The 23,006-nt window shown below is 34.7% G+C and overlaps 1 protein-coding gene across 1 annotated transcript in view; it reads left to right on the top strand.

Moving 5' to 3' along the window:
• LOC123662263 (homeobox protein homothorax) overlaps positions 1-23,006 on the top strand; it is a 196,947-nt gene that overhangs the window by 143,374 nt on the left and 30,567 nt on the right. Inside the window, exon 7 of the mRNA XM_045597130.1 lies at positions 4,639-4,787. Within this exon, the coding sequence (XP_045453086.1) occupies positions 4,639-4,787 (149 nt within the window). The remainder of the gene's footprint in view (positions 1-4,638; positions 4,788-23,006) is intronic.

The raw sequence follows: 23,006 nt of genomic DNA, 5'->3' as shown, positions 1-23,006 counted from the left end.
CGTTAGTACTCTTAGTATAGAATAGTCTCGTTCAGTGGACTCGCGTCGATTTTTAGAGACTATAGGGCTAGTTCTTAAGTTTTCTAAAGTTGCAGTGAAGTACCGATGGATGTTTAAAAAAAATCATGGAATAACAAAAGCACGGGCATTATAAGTCTGTGGATATATCACTTACATAAAAAAAAAGAATTCGCTACTTGACAGGAATTTCTACAGTTTTCTTCTCCTATGTCCGGAAGAACGGAGGATAGTCCAGCAATTTGTTGTACTTCGTGTTGGTGGATGTTTATGTTTAAGAAATGTTCATTACGATCTATTCTTCGATTGTATCGACGGTGATCTTGTCGTAGTTATAAACAAAACGTAAACTTAAAACTAAAGTAGTACTCCGTCATTATCTAACCAAATAAAACTTCTGAAACTACCCTCGTGATTCAACCCCAAGTATTTCTAACCGGATCCCCAAGTTTGGTGTACACCGTGCTTTCGCAAGGGGGTCGTGGATTCGGTGTCGGGTTGCTGCAATCGGCTTACAAACGCCATGGGAGCAAACACCACACCATAGATGGATTTGCTCTAATGAGCAGTTTTACTAGCGAGAATACGCCTTTGAAATTTATTCCTGTCGCTACATTTATCTACTGCGTAGATTTTCTTGTAAGAACGTGTAAATTCTGTTTCCTTTTAGACAAAACGGTTGCGCTTTAAAAATACGAGTAGTTAAACATAAATCCTGCGCTTAGTTCCTGTTCATCTGTTTTGATAAAAAAAGGTATTCCTTTTTTGTCAAAAATAAAAAAAAATCCTTCTTGTACAATATTATCGATTCTCGCTTAACTGTCAAAATTAGCTTTTAGATATTTATAAAGGTTTTTCAAGATTTTGTTAATTGTTGTCATAAATCATAAAAAGATGTTTTATTATTTTTAATTGACTTCAAAAAAAGAAGGACTTGTTTAATTCGACCGTATTGTTTATTTGTCTTATCTTATAATTTATACCCTGGTTTGAAAAATACTTTTCTTTAATATTTAATTTCTTTAATATTAGAAGTCAATTGTTTCAAAAGAAAATATATCCGCATATGTACTAAAAACTATCAATAAGTTATGCAATGTTATATTCATGGGAAACTCCATGGTAGCTATTGATTTCGCAAAGACAACAGAAAAATGACACTGGCAATTCTATTACATTAAGTTAATTTTCATTCTCTTGACTTTTCACACGCATCCCCATTTGTGTTTGTACACTCATTTGGGGGTGTATTAGTAAGTATTAGGGGTGCCTGTCTGTGTGCGTGGGCATAAGATGAATTAGGGGATTACGAGCCCTGCATCATGCAACTGCACTCTGATTTTGCACGCTGATAATATACAGGGCGAGTGTTTTGTTTATTAAATAAGACATAAAAATAGTTTCGTTCAGATATAACAAGAATCAAAATCAAATATTAGTTTATTCAAGAAGACTCCAAAAAACACTTTTGAAATTAATTATAGTAAATATAAAGATACCGCCGATTTTGAATGTAGATTATCCAAAGAAGAATTAAGGCATGCTATGAATGCTAAAATAGTTTTTAAAATCGGATAATGTCTACTTTGATAACGCATCTAAATGATAAACCTTTTCTTCAGGTTTTTTATCTTTACGTTACAGTCTATGAAACCATTTTTTTATAAATTATAATTGATAACATAGTTGTATTTTTCTTTCATCATGTACAAATTGATTACGCATCCGTTGTAACACTTTCGTTTTTAACATTTTGCACCAAAATGACAATAAAAGTATAAAATAATTACGTGCTGACACCACCCCGTTGTTTTTTGTGAATTTTAGAGCATTTTATTGCATCACCCTATATTACCAGTGCTACAGTAAGGGGCGCGGGTAATGGCGTAAAAGTAATTTTATTACTTTGCCCCCATTACCATCACAATGCATGCCACCGGTCGAATGCGATACGCAGATACTCGATACACTGTTCCATCATTGTCACTATCAGCGACAGAAGTTTCAGAGTAAACTTAAAACTATTTTGTAATTCCTTCGTAGCCTTTGTAAAGTTACGTGTATAGGAATGGAAAGGGTTAAATTAAACAGGACATAGTGTTGAACCTTGAAGCACACCAAAAATTTTTTCATTCGAAATTAATTTCGAGTAGGTACCACAATGATCAATTAAATTGAGGTGAAATAGACAGTAAATCATAGGTACGATGTAATGATTTTCTTTACGAAGCAAATTTAAAAAGAAAAAAGAGACTTAAACGTAATAGAAGAACATTTATCTTTCACGAAATAAAAACAGCAAACAAGGCGAACAGCAAGTACGTGCAAATTCAGTTTTTTATTTATCAGCAGCGTACAGAACAAGGAGCGCAGAAATAAGATGAAACTCACACTCGTACTGATTCGATTTGTTCCTGTTGTGATGAATTTTTGATGTGGCTCAGTGCACACTAATTTGTTTATCGTGTTCCAAGCTTCTGTTGTTTCGATACACGTAGCGAACGTTTTCAAAGTGAATTTCGCTTTAATTATTCAGAAAAACAAACGCCGACTCGTTCCGATCAAGAAAGTTCTTGTTCAACTATTTTCACACTTTTATCTACTCTTCATTATACTACATTTTGAATTTTGTCATTGTTTCCAAAATTTCAATCTCTATTGTTAAGATATATTTGATTTATTATCATTTACAGTACTTATCGTTTTACCAATGTAAGCAAATGTTAAAAATAATTTCAAATACTAAGAGAATGAAAGAGTTCGTCAAGTAACATTCGCATGAACGAGTCGCTCGGAACAATGGATCGCTTGTACCGAATAGACACGTATGACGCGATATACTAAGAATTAATTAAGCGTATATACTCAAGATAGGAATCAGTGGTGTGGCAGGTGATTAAATAAATACTAGTTGGAGTTCCTAATTAATATGCCAGACGCACGGCTGATAAGCGTAGTCGAGACATCTCTCGCGGTTCCTGCTCGCCTGGTGTTGCGATTAACACGTTATTATAATGAGCTAGACGAATTTGTCTCGTCTGTCTAGAAAGTCCCCGAGATCTAGGACTCTCGACTGTTATATCAGAGAATCGCTTTAATTAGGAGAACACATTTTAAATTCCATGGCATGTCAACGAGCGACTTTATCAAATCTTTATCTATGTAAATTCTACTTTATTCTATTAGATTACAAAACTTCTATGGTACGTTTATCAAACCATAATTTATGCCTGTCTATATCTTGAAATCTCGCAACAAAAAAACCGTATAACGCTATAAAGAAACCGGAACTAATTTAAAAAAAAATGATAATAATCGATAAGTTACTTGAAAATTAATGTTGATTAAATTTAAAAACGAAATGGAGGGTAGATAACGATACCACGGTTGTCATTGTTCTTGTATTTTGATTTGCTTTATTAAATTAATAAACAGTTAAATAGGCGTTCATAGTGCAAAATATATCATCAGTGCGAATACAGACTGGCCTAGATATAGTGAATTAACTTAATAAAGTGTGTAATAGTGGAATGATATGTGTCATTGAAAGTAACTTTAAAAATAAACTGTAAAGTTGGCTCAGTGCAAAATATTACTGCCTTTTGTGTTAAAATAAAAAACAGAATCGAACAAAACACAAAAAAAAAATGTTAAAATAAAATAATTTACGTAATTAGATTTAATTATAGTCATAACAGTACTAGCGTCGTCATCTATTGTCGTTAGTAGCAATTATAACTCTGGGTTACATCTCGAGGGCACTAGAGGGTGCTACATATACCATAAAACATGAAAGAAATAAAAATTATGTTAATCAATATGCAGCAAGAATAAGGAGAATTGGGAAACAAAATCTGAGATTTTGGCAATGAAAGAAGATATCACAACAACCATCTATACAATTAAATCAAATTGGAGTGTCTGTTTGTAATATTGAAATAACAGCTTTTTACTAAATGCATATGATACGGTACATATACCAAAATAACATTTTTTACAATTTTTGTCTGTCTGTCTTTCTGTTTGTCTGTTTGTTCTGGCTAATCTCTAAAACGGCTGGACCGATTATGACGAGATTTTCATTGGCAAACAGCTGATGTTATAAGTAGTAACTTAGGCCACTTTTATTTTTGAAATTTATTTATTATATAAGTCTGCGAATTGGACACTAACTTTTTTGTTAAATTGCACGCGGACGAAGTCGCGGGACCAGCAGTAAAAAGCGATCATTTTAATATTACAAACAAACGATCCAATTTTATTTATTTGTATAGATAAAATTAAAATACATTTCAATTGTGTAGCAAAGATCTTATTTGTATGTATTTTAGTTTGATTTGATTTCAATTGTGTTGTAATTCCTATTTTTACATGCATAAAAAAGAAAACAGTTTCTAGGTTTTGTAAAACCAAACGCAATTACAAAAACTTTAGAAAACTTTAGTTCTGTAGAAATAAAAGCAGTTCTGTTAAATGTATTTTTTGCATTTGTGTCTTAAATTCCCAAGAAATAAAAGGCTTTTTTTAATTTTTCTTTTATTTATTTATTTTTAAATTTAAAAATTTTGCACGTTAGGAAAACTATTGAAAATGATATTTATATACGCGTTTCTTTCGTAGGAGACGCCAGTAATGCGAGTATCGGGTCGGGAGAGGGAACGGGGGAGGAAGATGACGACACGAACGGTAAAAAGAACCAGAAGAAACGGGGCATCTTCCCGAAGGTGGCCACCAATATACTGCGGGCGTGGCTCTTTCAACATTTAACGGTAAGTTAGAGACAAATAAGACATTAAAAAATAGGCTTATGTAGGTAATCACATTAATAACACAATTTTTACTTAAATTCAAGTATTCTAATCTAGATCGAGACTATTTAATTATTAGAAAATATCGCTTAAAGTCTTAGAGGAAATATTTTTATAACATCCTTTATAAATATTCAAAAAGGACCACGATACAATAGAACTTATATATAATATGATCTGTAGTCTAAACAATACGCATTATTATGAATAATTAAATGAACAGAATAATATGGCTGACAATTTACAACGCAAATAGACAATGGATCTGCAATAACAAAAGTTTCGGGCACTGAAAATATTATCGAATGAGCTTATAGCTGTTTTAACTTCAGCATACAAAGTTGAAATCACGCAACGAATGTCAGCGCGAGACAATTGGACCGCGAGCGGGGCCGCTGCGGAGTTTTCAATTAAAATTTTCCAGCGAAAGCAATAAATTTTTCATTGCGTAGACAAAGAACGCTCCTCAAAGGGCAGGCCGTTCCTACGAAAGCAATTAAACTCGTCCCGTTCGACGCCTCAATACGAGAGTTCAACGTTTTATCATTGTGATTGATGGTAAAAAATAAACATTAGCATAAGACGTTACCAGGAACTGTTCCACTGATGTCGCGACTGCAAACCGGTGCGTAGCAATTTCTAGAATGGCTTTCTCCGCGAGTGGCGGGCGGCGGGGGTGAGAGGGTGCAATTTCATTACCGGTCCGGATCCGCGCCCATAAATCACCAAGACCGAACGCGCTCTGCTCAGCGTAGTTCAGTTCAGGTGACGCTCGGAAAGTCTTCTGAGCCTGGTATTTCTATTTCATTTCCGACCGCTCGAATCCTACTTTCTTTATCGCTATGAATTCCGCGAATACTTCGCGAAAGAGTTTTAATTGGCACCGAGGAAAAGCTTTTACTGATCGCATCTTCAGCGATGGAATCGAGGATTTATGCCCGAAGTCGCGAACTCGGTTCGTTCCTTAAACTCAAAAACCGCTTTATTTCCGACCGCATTCGAACTTTTTAAACTTTAAAATATTAGGTTCCCTTCGACAATCGAATTAGAGAGCTTTTAGCGTTCCGTTTCGCGGGTTTTTGCTTGTCCCTGTCTGCGTCCATTACCGAGCTCCGTACTTATAATTGCTTCGCTTAGTACTAAGTGCTTTCATTACGGCCGCCGTAAAACAGTTCCGGCATAGGTCGGCGCGGCGATGTCGCTATGAAATCTGGTGCCCATTATTTAGCGATGTGAATCGTATTTCACGTCGAAATTTAACCCGGCTGCAATTGTTCGGCAGCGATATGATCGGCGCGTTGGAAATGCGGTCGGACATAGACAATACTTCAAATTGGCGTCAAAAAGCGCATCGGCCCACATAGCGCATAGCTGTCGGCGTGATGTTTGTAATATTCATTCGATTACGCTGCGGGAAATGGAGCGTCGCACGGTGACAGCTACACCTGCGACGAGCCGCGTCGCGCCGCGTCGCTTTGGACCGCGACTCGGCTATCAATTCGAAACAAATGAATTCAGTGTCGCACGTTCGTATCTTCGCTTGATCCAGATATGGACGTTTGATTTGCGATTACACAGATCGCTGTCGTGTCGCGACACGGCGGGGCACGTGTGATTGAATCGAACGATCGGCTGGCTAATTCGGTATTGCTCGGTTATAAAACCAAAAAAGGAGATGTGATCTCGCTAGTTGGAAATCGTCGAGCGTGGTCCCATTTAAATTCAGTGCGGCGCATGCAATATTGGTAACAAGCGAGTGTCCGTGACTGTAAACGTTATGAATTTTAAAACTTTGTGATCTAGTCCATTCGAATTTGAATTTCATTGATCCGGGTGAAATGTGACTTATTATTCTACATTTTGAAACACGCTAATGGATATGCATGACAATGGTGAGGCGAGGGTGAGGGTTTTGTAATTGTTAACCAAATGTTAATCAATCTCTAATCCATGTTGAATGTTGAGAATGTTTTTCGAATATTTGTGTGACGTAAAAATAGCAAGTATTCACAACGAAGCACAGTGTCACGCGTAATCCCGTTAATCATCAATCTATCCCGCCTCCCGGGATTCACGCAACGTACCTGCGTACGTGTCGCCGCGCCCTCGGAAAATTCCCAAGAAATAATATTGAATAACGACGCCTCACAAATCCTACCTTGGGACTTTAAGCCCTTTCAGGGGGCTAAAAATAATTATAAGGCCACCGTAATCCCGCGACAGAATCCCGCAGAGTTCAGCGTCTCGCGCTCCTTTTGTTTTCGAATCTCTTACACCTGTTCCTGGATCCAATAATTACCTTGTCAAAGTACTAAGAAGAGTTACAGCTGTACTAATTATCTTACTTTAATCTGTGTCGAACTAAGCCTCTCACTATCTCACATCTACTATAATGTGGCTATTCGTAATGATTAGACAAAGGATCATACTCCTCCGTTTTTTCGCATTTTCATTACCAATTCACAATTATCATTTAGCTGATTAACTGGTTACTTGATAGACGTATTCGTAACTAAATCGAAAAAATATCAAACATTATGTACTGTAAACACTTAAAAATATCAATAGGGTAGTCCTTCGAAATTTTATGCAACATCGTACATAACATGCAGTCGGAGGCATGAAATTGAAGGATAAGTCAAATCATTCTCTCTTTGTGCAAGAAAAAAAAAATCGACAATGAATGAAGTTTACTAAATCGTCCAGGTATATTCATCAGTTCAGCCTAATACAGTTCACTGCTGGACATAGGCCTCTAACTTAGAAAAAAGTTATATCGTTATGTTTTGCAAGGATTTGATGTTGAGCCTAAAAATCTTGCAACATCTGTTAGCACGTCTCTTCAAACACGCGATCGTAATTTTGTACGACATGCTCAACATAATATTAATAGACATCATGGACGATATGGAGAAACGCGGAATTCCTAGCGCGGTGTTGAGTTACGTTCGTATCGGGTTCTCTTTGAGATCCACCGCACCGGAATGAAAGCATCGCAGAATAATCGCGCCGAAAGAATTTATACTTTATTTATGCTGGTACACCGTCTTCTTTGTTATGTTCGCCTGATACTTTACGATTATTATGGAAGCATGTCAAGACGATGGGAAATCTATGGCTAATAGAATCGTTGACCTCAAGTTTATTTTTGAACATGCAAGATGTTAGCAATGGCTGTCTCAACTTTATGTCATTACGAGCATATATGCTGTCATGAAATATTTTATTTCAATCTAATAAGAAAGAAACACCTTTATATGTTTATTCAAATATAATCAATGTGGCTTCCACTGTTTCTTTAAATATACAAACTATTAAATGTCCATTTAATTTCCTGGCAGCCATTAACCCGATAACACGAATGTTTCAAAATATGGCTCAATTTCTTTCGTTTCGTGAAAAACCTAGAAGAAAGTTGGTTTTCCCTTGCTTTATTTAGGGTAAGGGCAAGTCGTAAGTTTTACTTGGAGGAGTCGGGGGCAAATTGCATACGAATCCGGGAAATGAGAATTTATTAATATTGGAAGAGACGCTGTAAGGGTATCTCGCAAGAATTAACTTGGTGATTTTTTTATTCGGTGACAAATAAAGACTTTTTGGTGGGAAAATTACTTTTATAAGAATGTACGTGCTCGTATTAAACACAAGAATTATCTTTTTGTCGAATTTAACCTTTTTTAAGTTTTAAATTTAGAAAATCTGTTTTTTTTTTACTTTCTATAACGCTCGCCGCTAGTAGGCGACAGAAGTCATTTCCGGCTATCCCAGGAGATCCCACTTTTTAAGTCAAAGTTAATGCCTTACGGGAACGAACAGGAAATTCGGATCTGCAGGAAATAGAGTAGGTACGTGAAATAGCAAGAGTGCACTGTGAGAACGAAAAGGATGCCTATATTTTCTCAATATGGACGATATTTAATATTGCATTATATTTAAGGTTTTTCGGGCATTTATTTTTACCGGAATAAATATTTTAAACTTTCGTTTCATTGTTAATGTTACGCGAAAATGATCTAAAAATATAAATAATCGCAATTTTTTTTAAAGTATAAGCTTACAAAAAATCAATTTACCAATTGTCAAAATGTGACATAATTCTGCTTAGTTCGGAAGCCGAAAAACATACAATCTCAGAGACGAGCAGTCGTCGACTTTACCGAAGTAATCTCACGACTGGCAAATAGATAATCGCCTTGTCAATATTGGTTCAGCCTAACCCTTTAATAGCGACTGACAACATGGCGTCCTATGCAAACCTGATAACGCCAGGGGGGGTATAAATATGCCTATCGAATGACAAGTATTAATTAATAGAGAAAAACTTTGCTTTTAACATTACACTTAATTCTGTTTGGATGTGAGTGTATGATCTGTTTGTGGTGAGGTTAAAGCGACTGAATACTATTTGCCCATATTGAGTTACTTGGTATATTAGTAATTTATCAAATTCAAAGTATTTTGTCAAAACAGTTATATATAATATGACAACAATGCAATTTAATGTAATTTCTAAAGTTCAAGCCAATGTTATGATCATCTTAAAATTCATACGCATGTTTTGTTAAATAATTTTATTTTTGGTAATTTTATTTTTAACCAGCATTGCCCGCGACTTCGTCCGCGTGGAATTTAACGAAAAAGTTTCAGTTCGCAGAGTTATAAAATAAATAAATTTCTAAAGTACAGACAGACAGACAAAAATTGTAAAAAATGTTATTTTGATATATGTACCGTGTACATCCATATGCATTTAGTAAAAAGCGGGTATTTCAATATTACAAACAGACGCTCCAATTTTATTTATTTGTATAGATTTTTGTATGACTATATCTAAATTGTTCTAATCTTAGACGCAGCCAATTCGATTTTAATCTAGGAGCTAGAAAGCTAGTGTATAAAACTTCAACCTAAGATATCAAATCATTTTTAATAAACTTTAAACAAAATGGAATAATATAAGGTAACCGAGATCTTGAAGTACATCCAAATAAAACTGTGTATTTCTCTTTCGTCGTCCAAGTCACGTATTCCGATGCTTTTTCTTCAATTTTCGTACAACATAATCGATAAGTAACATACATCAAACAACCCTTGATCGTCCGAAATTCTGGACCCCACATCCTGTAACCTGAGACCGTCCACTCCCAGATATCTTATCTTAACGACCCACCCTGAGGGGGTCAGAGTGACCCCCTAGATTCGCAACGCAGATATGGAACGGGCAATTTTGGTCAACTCGAGCAACTATACTCGAACAGAATTGTTGTTTATAAGTAATTGTGTGTAATACAGCTTATTTAATCTTGATATTATTTGGGTAATATTCGGTCGGTCGATTAGGCAAAATGTTATAAGGAAAATTGGTCAAGTGCGGTCTTTTATTTCTTCTGAACGTTTTGTTTGCTAAATTCTTTCCTTCGTAATCTTATCAAGGGGTTTCTTATGTACTTGTTTTGCGGGTTTACTTTTGCAATGAGGTTATTTTAATTTGATATTGTTCTAATAAAGCTTTATATAGAACTAGCCGACCCGTGCCCACTTCGTTAGGTGTTTATTTTTGTGCTGCAAATATATAGGGAAGTTTTTATCTCGCGCGCATTTCTCTTACTTGATTTACATAATCTATTATTTTCACTAAATTTTTCGTTCAATAAAAATAAAATATAGCCTATATCACTAATAAATAGTGTTGCTTTCTGTTAGTGAATTTTCGTGATCGGATCAATATTTGCGAAGATTGCCCCCTACAAACAAATAAGATAGAAACTTTACCTCTTTATAATGTTAGTATAGATTTCATAATCTACGATCAAGTTACATAATGAGTTAGTTGATTTTTTTTAATATTTGACAGGTTACATCTACTTTCATTTAAATTTAAAAAAAATCATGGTCATGCAAATTTAAATTTAGAATACTCGTTTTTAAAACTGTGTACTATTCACAACGGATAAGTTTTTCACTCTATAAATAATATATTACTTAATCGCTTATTTTGATATCTCCAATGTTCAACGTAAATACGACTGTTTTGCACATCGTCATGCTTCTTTTCAACTTTACTATGTTATTATTAATTTAGTCGATCTTTTTTTTCTTCTTCTTTTTCGTTTTTTTTATCTTTTCTGAACTCTTTCGCCTCGTGAAGAATAAACCGGAGTATGCGAAGCTGACTGCCAACCTTCGCTAGTCGGAGAGGCACCGATAAGAAGAAGTCTATCTTGTTGCAAAACTAGTACTTTAATATAGACGTATTGCCTTATTATTTTGTATTTTGAAGTAACATGCTTTCATAATAGAATAGGAAATAGATATTTTGTTTTATATGAGATTTGATGTAACAAGAAAAAGTAGATTTAATTTACCTCATACACCGAGATTATTACCGTCCTATAAATAAAACAAAGGGCGACAGGCGAAAAGAAAACATAATCTAAACCCGTGCGATATGAGTGCGTGTACCAGGACACCATAAGTTAGAGATACGTAATATCCACAATCCACGAAAGGAGCTCAGCCTCTTTGATTAATGTATTCCCGTGTCACGGCTATATTGCCAGAATATATTCGAAAGGGTGTTACGTCAGAGCGTTATTGCAAATCTAAGGTATATTAAAAGGGCGCAGATACGGTGTGTTTGTGTGACACCTGTGTTTAAACGGCTTTAAAAGATATAATGTTCTCTTACGTTTTCCAGCCAATAAACAGTAAAATTGTAACGACCAATCACGTTGTTTCAGTCGATCTAGGTATGTAATCATTCATTCGTTCCAATCAGTTATGTGTATTGAAATCGAATCCTTTGTTTTAAACGTCAGTTGGAATCCCGTATACGTAAACTATTATATAGATTTGATATGTACCAAAGATGAGGATTCCTAAAATTAAACTTTTTTCTATGTCATACAGTCACAGTATTTTATGGCAATTGGTTTATTAAGAAATAATTACTTTCATTTAAATCTAATAACTTAAGTTCGACCACATTCATCTGAATTTTAGATATGCACCTTCCTTTTCAACGTTCCACAGAGACCCTTCCTAATAGGTTTGAGTGTTTCCACCGATGAATGTTTAATAAGGAAATGAACCCTTCAAGTTATAGTAACTCGGTGGCTGTCCGATGCTTTTTTAAACGAGGGTAGTTTAACTGTTTATGGGATAATGGGGAAAGAAGGGTTAAATATTTTCTGCCGGGAAAAGAATATCGGTTTAATTTCTGATACAATTTGGAAAAAAAACAGACCGCATTCAATTCCACTAGAATGGAATACGATCAAAGTTTCTTTTCAAATTAAACAGTGTTCGCTTTTAATTTCCGATTACAATGTAATTTCTTGTAGCATCGAACTTGTGCAGTAAATTTAAGCCGAACTGAATGGGGGTATACCCAGGAAATTTTTCCTTGCGAAAGTTGCCGCTCTTACCCGGGAACTCAGTGAAGTTGGTGCAAGTAATCTAAAGTTAGCTACCAGGACGGCAGAGGCTATTTAGATGCACATCTTAACTTGGCAATATATCTGGATTGTGCGCAACTCGCCTGGCCAACTTTGAAAGTGTTTCTCGCTTCCTTTTACCCTTTTTTTGCTGAAAACAGTACCGAGAACGCTATATTCGTAACGTAATAAACTGAGACCACTGGGAATAGCTCTACCTATCAACTTTAAGCAGGATCTAGTTTTAATGCATAATAATGAAATAAAAATTGACTAACGCAATAATAACGTTAAATTGTTTATCTATACATATAATAAAATGGTAGGAAAGTCAAAACTGTACATCGAATATTGTTTTTTAAGAATACTTGGGGTGTGATTTACAATCGATACCGAAGCCAAAAATATAGTCTAGAATTTTTGTCTATTTGTCTGTATGTATGTCCAGGATAAACTCAAAAAGTACTGCATAGATTTACTTCAAATTTGTCAAGAATATTATTAAGAAGTCGGATCAACAGGGTACATATTATCACGCTATCACCTACGGGGAACGAGCAGTGAACCTTTATTTCTTCAACGCATTCAGTAACAACGTGTAATTTAACGACGCATATTTGAATGTTGTTGTTATTATGTTAATAACCGTGCTATAAGCCAGCTTCACACTATAAATAAAGACATTCTGTAGTATATTTAGTATCAGCATTGCACCCGTGCGAAGCCGGGGTGGGCCACTGGTCTTTAAATAAATTAAAAAATTATAAGCAGGTTTTGACAAATGCCATGGACATCCTTAACGATGTATGGAAATAAGAAAGGCCTGGAGGATAGAAATGTTACAATGGACCTCGGAATAAATATGCAGTTTATAATGGTTTGCAACAACATTATAACTTAAGGTGTTATCTGAACACGCTGCTAGCGACTATTGCGTCTTCATTTCTGAGGAGTAATCGGAAATTATCAATTCTAGTGTATATTTGTTGTTAGGGTTGAATGCTAGTGACTACATTTGTATTTGAAATTACAATTTAAATGAAAACAATATCTATTGACAAGATTTCATAATCTGTGTTAACTATTTTTTACCAACTTGTAAAGCTTAAATAACCTTTTTATTGCTTCAGTATTTTCTTCGTATTACTGTCATCGACAGCCCTATGCATGCAGGACAGGGCCGAATTATTTAATTTTAATAAACATTTGCATAGGCGAGCGTGGAGCTCGCTGATAATGAACCATTTGCATCCCATGAGTTATCGGTCAGGTGGTCGGCTGACATTCGCGGCATAATGCGTTATGTTCAAACGTTATTTATGACCATAAATACCTGTCGATTTGAAACACCTGACTTTTATTTCAAGAATTCTATTACATAATAAAAATATTTTATAAATTCAGTTAATGAAATCGTCATTTATTGTATTGAAGTAAATTACAGCTGTGTTAGAAACCGCATAAGAAAATTTAGTTGAAAATAAGAATCGAAGTAATTATAGATTGACAACACCAAAGTAAACCACTAACTCAAGCAAAAAAGATGAGAATAGCTACCACAAACCCTTACATGACTGACTGACGCATACTTGAGGAACGCTCGACTCAGAGCATCTTCAGTCATTCAAAGTTACAATATTGCGACATTCCATAGCTTAATATTTTATTTTGGTATGCGACATAATGACTGCAAAAACTTTGTTAAGCACGTGATACATAGTTCCGATCGAATAACAACGAAAGCGTCCAAAATAATCCAAAACCGTCGAGAAACCCATTTAAATCAAATTAATTCCGAATTAGCAATCGATCGGTCCCAAGTCGGGCTCGAAGGACCGTTTTTATCCCCACTATCTCATTTCCCTGCCTGGAGCAAGTCGTGCCTGCATAATTCCCTGCCCTGCCCAGGGGGCAGCAGGAGCTTAGCTAATCAGCGGCCGGCGGGCGATTACCCCTGGCGCGATAACGTCGTCCGCGCGATTAGCCACGCTGACCGCCTCCATACCTCTGCTTGCCTGGTATCAGTTGCTCGAGTTTTCCTAACTTTAATCCCTTTGCAGCATTATGAGTTTTACCAAATAGCCCGTGATAACTGAAGTGGTCAGAGGTCGAGGATTAACATTGAAACAATCTAAGAGTGAAATGACTGTCTAAACCTCTTTTGAAGTAAAATAAAAATGTCTCAGTAATTACTGACACTTCAAAATGTAAAAAAGTAATAATAAGTTTTACGATAAACAAGTTTTATTGGAACACAAAAATGTTTTCTTTCTCAGGCTCTGTTATTATAAAAGTGACCTAGAATTTTCTTTTTTCAAATATCGCTCCATAACTTGGATGAAATAAGTAAACTTTAAGCCGCCATTAGCGGAATTGGACGGAAGTGACGTCATCTCGGATTTACGCGCCGCACCGTGAGCTGTCTAGACGGGCATATTATTAAATTTAAAAGCCTTTAAAGCCGAAGATATGGCTCACGTTTTTCCAAGTTTTTAAATATCATTTAGGGAATATATTGAATATTTCAACATGGAATTACTATTATTTAGTCATCATAGTTTAAAACCATGTTTTTATTCATTTCCAAATGTATATACATTAAGTTATTTACTTTTCAGATGTATTTCGTTCGAACCGTAACATAGATTGACAGTTTCAGAGTAGTTTAAGTGATTGTTACTATGTTATTCATATTTGATAGTGTTAATATTTAATTAGTTCTCATATAGACTGTGAACTAACGCGAGGGGTGGTGGCAGACCTACATGAAACAATTACTTAGCCGAGGCGTGTCTGCCGGGGAGGGGATGGGGCTGAAGCTATTTTCATAATGCACCGGCGATGCCTTAAACTTTTTACTCCAAGAATTGCCGGGCGACAGTCGTACACAGGTGCAGTTGGTAAACAATTCTCTTAGAGGACTGTTATTATTTAGACATTTATAACTATACCGTATACTTTTATGTATTTCTGTTTTAGTCTGATCCTTACAAAAGCTGAAGCCTCCGTTATATTTGGTTTTAAAAATAATGCTTTCAACATTTATTTTCTCTATAATTTATATTACAAATGTTTGAAACAGGGCGATATTTTTGTTATTGCTAAATTAAGATCAACTTATATGGTAACAATATACATGTCTGACCTAAGTACCAATAGTAGTTACAATGTTGAAGATATATTTAAATAATAAGAACTCCAAACATTGTTTTCTAGTGCTTACGCGAATTTCACTCATTACAATCGGACATTTAAAAAACTTAATAAACCGCGATAGAATCCGAAAAAGTTGTTTTATTGTAAGGACCTTTAAACAACAAAAATAAACAATGTAAATATTCCATTATATACATAAACTAGCTGACCCGGCAAACGTTGTTTTGATATGTTATTATTTTATTACATGATATATCCATATTCTAAAACCTTTTCCAAAACACGCAGGATCTTACGATATAAGTATTATTCTGACCGGTTCAGTGTTATTCGCAGTACAACAGAACAAAAAAACCGGCTCTCCATTTATTAGTATAGATAGATAACTATTCCATCAAACACTTTAAAAATTGATATAAATAAAAAAAAAAAAAACAAAAAACATAATTGTGTTTGCAGACAAACGAAAAAAAACCGACTTCAATTACATCGACCAGTAATACAACGTAGATCGACGAAAAAATAGTCAAGTAACTACGCGTTATCAAAGATTACTCAAAAAGTAGTTATCAGATCTCAATAAAATTTATATGTGACCACATGACAAACATCAGCTTTCGATTAAATTAAAAATTATTAAAATCGGTACATCCAGTAGAAAGTTATGCGGTATATTATGTGCAATTGACACACACCACCTTTCGATTAAAAAAAAAATTGTCGAAATCGGTCCACCCGGTCAAAAGTTCAGAACAGTCGAATTGAGAACCTCCTCCTTTTTTGGAAATCGGTTAAAAACGCAATATTCATTATAACATTTCAATGAACGCAAACCTGAAGTCTCTCAGATCACTTCGATACCAAACTAACACAACTTAAGCAGATGATCTTAGGACACATTTAAATCATTAAAACCGTACTATTCACAAAGTCCATATATTTTTAAGTTTGTAAAGTAAAAGCTGAAAATGAGGCACGACTCCGTAATGCAGTTCACGAGAGTACCGGGTATATTTCATACAAACTGAAGTTCAACGCCTGCAGACCAGGTTTAACAGAAAGTGGAACGGTGAAATATTACTGAGAATACTTTTAGCTGCAGTTAAACATTTAACTTGGACGTGGATCGGGATCTCGAATATTATTTGCAAGGGTTTTAATGTTTTTGAGTAAAACTTCTCTACGCACGCTTGGCTTGGGGAGTAAGCTGGTGAATGCGTTACGAAAAGTGTGATCGGGCGAGGTGAACGGAGCAAGAGAGAGAGGTACGAGCACACATTTTCTTTCTCTCTTTCTATCATAGCCAGTTACGTTTCATATATCTAAGACACCACCATGTAGGCCTATTGCAGAAGAAGTTTTACTTCGGTCGTGTGGTCTAAAGCACACTCTTTATTTTATAATCTTTAGTATATAAAATCAGTGATTAGTTAGGTTCATAGCGTTAGTTCAGTTGGACAATAAAAATAAATGGATTTTCGATATGTTTAAGTTTTTATTAACAATGACTATAGGCTATTAAATTAAACAAATTATAAACGCCAAGTTTTACAAAAAATTTCAATTAATGATTAGAAAACAAAAATACTCATTCATTCATTCAGATTAATGGCTTCCAACAGCGCCAAAGTAGCTCAGATGATTTCGCCAATGTCACGTAGAATGGAGAAGACACGAAGGAGATTAATCGGTGCGGTTGAGAATACGGCATCAATAGACTGTTGAAGGTCGTAGCAATAGTAGGTATTTAATAGTTAGCCCGTAAAACAAAAATACTAATTACATACTAAAGAATTACAGCGAAATTGATGTATGACATTGATATTACCAACTCTAGCTTTAAGTGTGAATAAATGAGGACCAAGAAAAAACTTTTACACTTATCAAAGTTTAAAATATATGTAATCAAGATTCTGATTAATTATCAACTATGTGTTACATATAAAAACAACAAACACATATATCAGTAATTAATGGACAGTAAAAAAAGTCTGTGTGTACTTATGTACGCGCGTAAGAAGTTATACCTCAGTGGCTAGCTAACTTCACGTTGCCAACTTCTTCTTCGTTGACTAGCTAACTTCACGTTGCCAACTTCTCCTTCGTTGACTAGCTAACTTCAGAGTGTCGATTTTTGTGTGACGTTATGCACGCATTGTAAAAATTTACTCATCATTTTTCCCAAATACGCCTAAAGAAGTATAACGTCAAAAAAAATAAAACTCAAACTCCATGGGTGCTCTAGAAAAATGTACTATGTATTGGGAATCGCGAAACAAACATTGACTAACGCTTGTTATGATGGAGATCGAACCCGCGATCGTTAACGCCAACCAGTTGTTGCGACCACTGTACGAGACCGTCATAAAAAACTTAATATACGTAACGGGTTAATTCTTACCATATATTTCATGTAAAATTAACATTAACTAGTGACGTGAGTTTTAAAATAACCATTGTGATATGGAATCTAAGTGCAACCTTTAATAGGCTTAAATTACTCGATTTCTTATAAAGAAACCGTGTGAAAGAGAATTATGTAAGGTACTTTAACTTTTGCGTCCTATGAATTTTAAAACATTGATAGCTTTGGATTAAAGTCTAACAACTCGTGATATTATAACATTTCTTCTAACAGTTTTTATGGACGAATTCTGTGTACCTAGTTATTGTTAATTTATTAATTGAATTGATTGTTACTAAGCAATATTTTAATATTTATAATGTACGGCTATACTATTCTTCGATGTGCACAAAAACTTGAGCGTCATACCTATCTATGTCTGTGGACCAATCAAAGCTTAGGCAGCTGGCTGGCGGATCGCCAATCAACATTAAGTAATGCCTGCTAGAGATCTTGTGAGCTTGTAGAGGTATAATTATTGTAACTTACGCTATGTATACTCTATTTTTTATTTATGCTACATGGTGAGATTAATTACTTAATTAGTTGGTATGTTTCTAGAAACACAAATTAACTAAATCCTAACATAATAATTGTTTTTCCTCAAATAAAAAAAACGACTTAAAATTACATAAACAAGTCTAGTACAATACACATTAGGAATGACTCAACCACTACTCGTCAGATAAGAAGAGGCGACTTTGGGATAACACAGTTCCACTTACCACCTTGGAACTTAAAAAGCCGACCGATGGCGGGATAACCATCCAACTGCTGGCTTTTAACAGGCCGAAGACGGGCAGCGGCATCTTCGGTGACAAAGCCAACCCGCCCGGTCAGGTCACCAACCTGCCTACCCAGCGTGGTGACTATGGGCAACACGCATGAGTTCGCGTCATTTTTGGCGAACTTGTGGAGGCCTATGTCCAGCAGTGGACTGCGATAGGCTGAAGTGACAGTGATGTTACTCGTCAGATCTCACTTAAATTTAAATGGGACCACGTGATAAGTACCAGCTTTCAAATGAAATAATATATATCAAAATCGCTACACCTAGGAAAACGTTATGAGGTAACAGACATTTTTTATATAATTACTATGGATTTGAGAACTTTTTTTTTTTTTTTTTGAAGATTACATGTATAAAACATTTCCAAACAGCCATAGATTCGCGATCTAAAATTTAATTATCTCAAACATCGAACAGATCATTTCCCAGACTCCCTGTACAATTAAAATTTCCCCTTTAAAAAGCGGCAACACTGGCATGAAGACGTCGAAGGGTACAACAATGGCGCGGACAATGGGTAGATAACGCGGCACTCCGTCACGCCGCTGACAGGGTTATCGACGCAATGAGACCGGGCCGGCTTGACGCAAGGCACGAGATAGTGCGAGAAAAAAAGTTATCCTTCTGATTATTGGCAATACTTCATATATATAAATTAACAAAACCTGAATAACTATTATTATTATTCTTGGACTTAATGGCTTTCAGTTGTGCCATATGTGAATACGTAAATACACAATACATAAATGTTGTATAGCTTAAAGACTACAAGTGACAGGCTACATCAGGTGGGCATTCCAAAGTTTCTGATAGCGTTAGACCGTGGTCGTTTTAAATCGTATGTTTTTGTCTAAGAAGACTTATCACTAATGGACGTGCAATACTTGCAATATATATTAGAAAGACGCAGTAAGAAGTTTTTATAATACACTAAAATGGCCTAACAGACTAGGTTCGTTTCGATTGTCTTGAGTGAATATATAGATTATGGAATTCGCTTCTTGGTGATAATAAAAATGCAAAAAATTACTCCTAACTTCCACGTATATTATAAAAATAAGAACAAAATTATATGGCTAATTATAATTATAGATAATTTCAAAACGCAATATCTTGATTGCATTTTAAAATTGAAAGTTTTTGACTTGTACCACAACAAGTATAATATATCGCTAGGTCGGTATGAGCCCTGCGCGTCTTTATGTATTGTCTTTTGATTAGGTTTATCGTGTTCCTGAGTATGTCGGGCTACGGCTGATACAGCCAGCGATCCTTCGTTATTTCAATACACTATTTCTCTTGAAACGTCAATCTCTCTCAATTACCTCACAATAACAAAGACGCAAGATTGTCCCATTTTTGTAAGCCGTGACTTTTCTTCATGTTTGAAAGCATTCAATACATATTAAAAATAATCAAAACATTACTTATATTTTAGTTCTCTAAAGTTTCATAAAATATTTCTCAAAATTGTACTTTCTTACTAATAAATTTCGTAAAATCTTTCAAATTAAATACAGGACTTTAGTACAAATTGGTCGACGGCTACGTCTGAAACAATACTATAATAAATATATTTAATACGTATATTGTTCAGATTAATATCAAGTGTAACAGCTAAAGTCGCTCGGAGCGAAGTCACCTGTCTCGAACATAACTTTTCTTTAGAATATCACGTACCTAGAGATATTCAGACTTCAAAGAAACTACAAACAAAGTGAAAACGGGACTCTCTCCGTTTGATTAGGCGCGTTCTTACGCCTCGAGGCGAGCTTTGTAACTCCTTGCTTTGTGCCAAAACGATCTGACAACGTTAGCGATGAATCAAAGGTATCACGACTCGTCTTTCAAATGTTACCTTGTCGATTTTGGTTAAATATGCTAGAAAATCGTTCTTTGATTGCTCAAAACTTACGCAGATGGTAAATCGATCGTGAAGTTGCGATTGACTTAAATAATTCTATGTCATTAGTAATCTAGTAAGTAGTGACAGAGTATAGGTATATTCGAAATATTGAAAACTATGTGGAATGGATGAAAAATGAACGAAATCCAACAAAATTGCCGCATTGATTAATTTCGTTTTATTCGTTCGTAGTAAGAGGCATAGGTTAAAGGTATGAATTTATATTGCCGTCAATAAAAATGGTTTAAAAAGTTTCGAAAAAAATACAGTGCAGTGCAAAAAAATGTCGCACGCGGCGCCAACGTCAATAAAATTTGATGTTTACGCACAGCGCGATATCTCGCTCGAATAAAATGTGCACTCTTTTAAACTGTTTTGTTGTTCCAAAAATCATTTTTGAAAGGCTTTCATAGCCTCAGCCCCGGGTATTTTATCGGACGTAATGTATTTTTATGCGAAGTTTGGATTTTTTCCACAGTAATTTTCGCTTGTATGAATCTATCCATTAAATAAAAACTTTTGTACAAAATTCGAAACCGAAATAAATATTAATGTTTAAATTTGATACAGCGATATCAAGATCGAGCAATATCTATTCAATTATATTTAGATAACATAGAAATAATCTTGAAAACATGAACTTACATTCCTAGTACAAATAGAACCATCATTATCAGAGATAAAAAATACAGATAAGAGAATATATGGGATCTTAAAAGAAAATCAGTGAGTTCATGGAACTCAAACAAAACTAGAATTATTTGCATTCCATCAAGAGCTAGATAAAAAAACTTCGTCCACGGCTAATTCGCATCAGATCATAAACAACAGTATCGCATAACAAACACATTAGGCAGATTAAAATAGCGAATCTTCGCGCAGGGATGGGCAAGGACTGGAAATGCTAAGTAAATAACGCTGTACGTGCATCGTTCGCTATTTACGATAATTACACCACTAAGGTCGACTGTTAATTACGATTTGCATTCAAACGCATTTGTATAATCACTTTCAATTTTCCTGTTTCGTCTGATTATAACTCGAGACTCGAGGACGTGTTGTTTCATACCTTCGAGAATATTATATATTCTTTATTACACTAAATCTTAATATACAGGGTGTGGCGTAAATAGTGGTCCACCGTTAAGGATTCGATAAACCAGGTAATTTACTATAACATATTACAATTTTATCCATTTTTACCCAAAGGTTCCGGAATAATTTTTATTTTTTATTTTTTTACGATATTTGTACCCTTTGTTACAAATTTGGTTGTAGTTTTAACAAATACCATTATTTTTTCATTTTGATTACTGGTAATTACTGCTGAACACTGGAGCTATCGTTAAATAACATGTTTTTAATGTAAATTTAAGGCTTTTGAAGAAAAAAATTGGTTTTACTCTACTTTAAACCCAAATTTTTAACATATCATGCTAATTCAAGAGCGATTTTTGTAAAAAAAATGTACTAAGCTGTCAGTGCCCATTCATTTAAAAATATGCCTACTAAATACCGACTTCAAAATGGTATCACAATAGCAGATCCTTTTGTTTAACAGAAAGATGTCCAATTTTAATTGAAGAAAGGAAGATTTTCATTAAAATACATTTTAAAATTTAGTTGTGTTAATACTTATGATTTTTGTAAAAAAAGTAACTACACTGTCAGTGCCTATTCATTTTAAAATATTCCTACTAAACACAGATTTTAAAACGATTTGCCATCCCATTAATAAAAAAAATTATGGCAATTTTAATTGAAAAAGACTTAAAATAAAAATAAAAAATTACTACTGTTACAGAGTGATCTTGGCCTAACTTGTAAATTAGAACAAGGCATTAAAAAATAATTGTGTTTGCTCGCAAACGAAAAAAAACCGACTTCAATTACATCGACGAGTAATACAACGTAGATCGACGAAAAAATAGTCAAGTAACTATGCGTTATCAAAGATTACTCAAAAAGTATTTATCAGATCTCGATAAAATTTATATGTGACCACATGATAAACATTAGCTTTCGATTAAATTAAAAATTATCAAAATCGCTACACCCAGTAAAAAGTTATTGCGGATTTTCGAGAGTGTCCCTCGATTTCTCTGGGATCCCATCATCAGTTCCTGGTTTTCTTATCATGGTATCAAACTAGGGATATCTCCTTTCCAACAAAAAAATAATTATCAAAATCGGTACATCCAGTAGAAAGTTATGCGGTATAATACACCGTAGGTCGACGAAAAAAGCGTCAAGTAAAAACGCATTATTAGATATAGCTCGAAAAGTAGTTGTTAGGTATCAAATAAATTTAAATGGGCCCAATTGACACACACCACCTTTCGATTAAAAAAAAATTCTCGAAATCGGTCCACACGGTCAAAAGTTCTGATGTAACATACATAAAAAAAATACAGTCGAATTGAGAACCTCCTCCTTTTTTGAAAGTCGGTTAAAAATAAGTCATACAGTCATCGTTTATTATTATTCT

This window comes from Melitaea cinxia, chromosome 18 (genome assembly GCF_905220565.1).
Source record: "Melitaea cinxia chromosome 18, ilMelCinx1.1, whole genome shotgun sequence".
Lineage (NCBI taxonomy): Eukaryota > Metazoa > Arthropoda > Insecta > Lepidoptera > Nymphalidae > Melitaea > Melitaea cinxia.
This window is presented reverse-complemented; position numbering and strand designations above follow the sequence as displayed.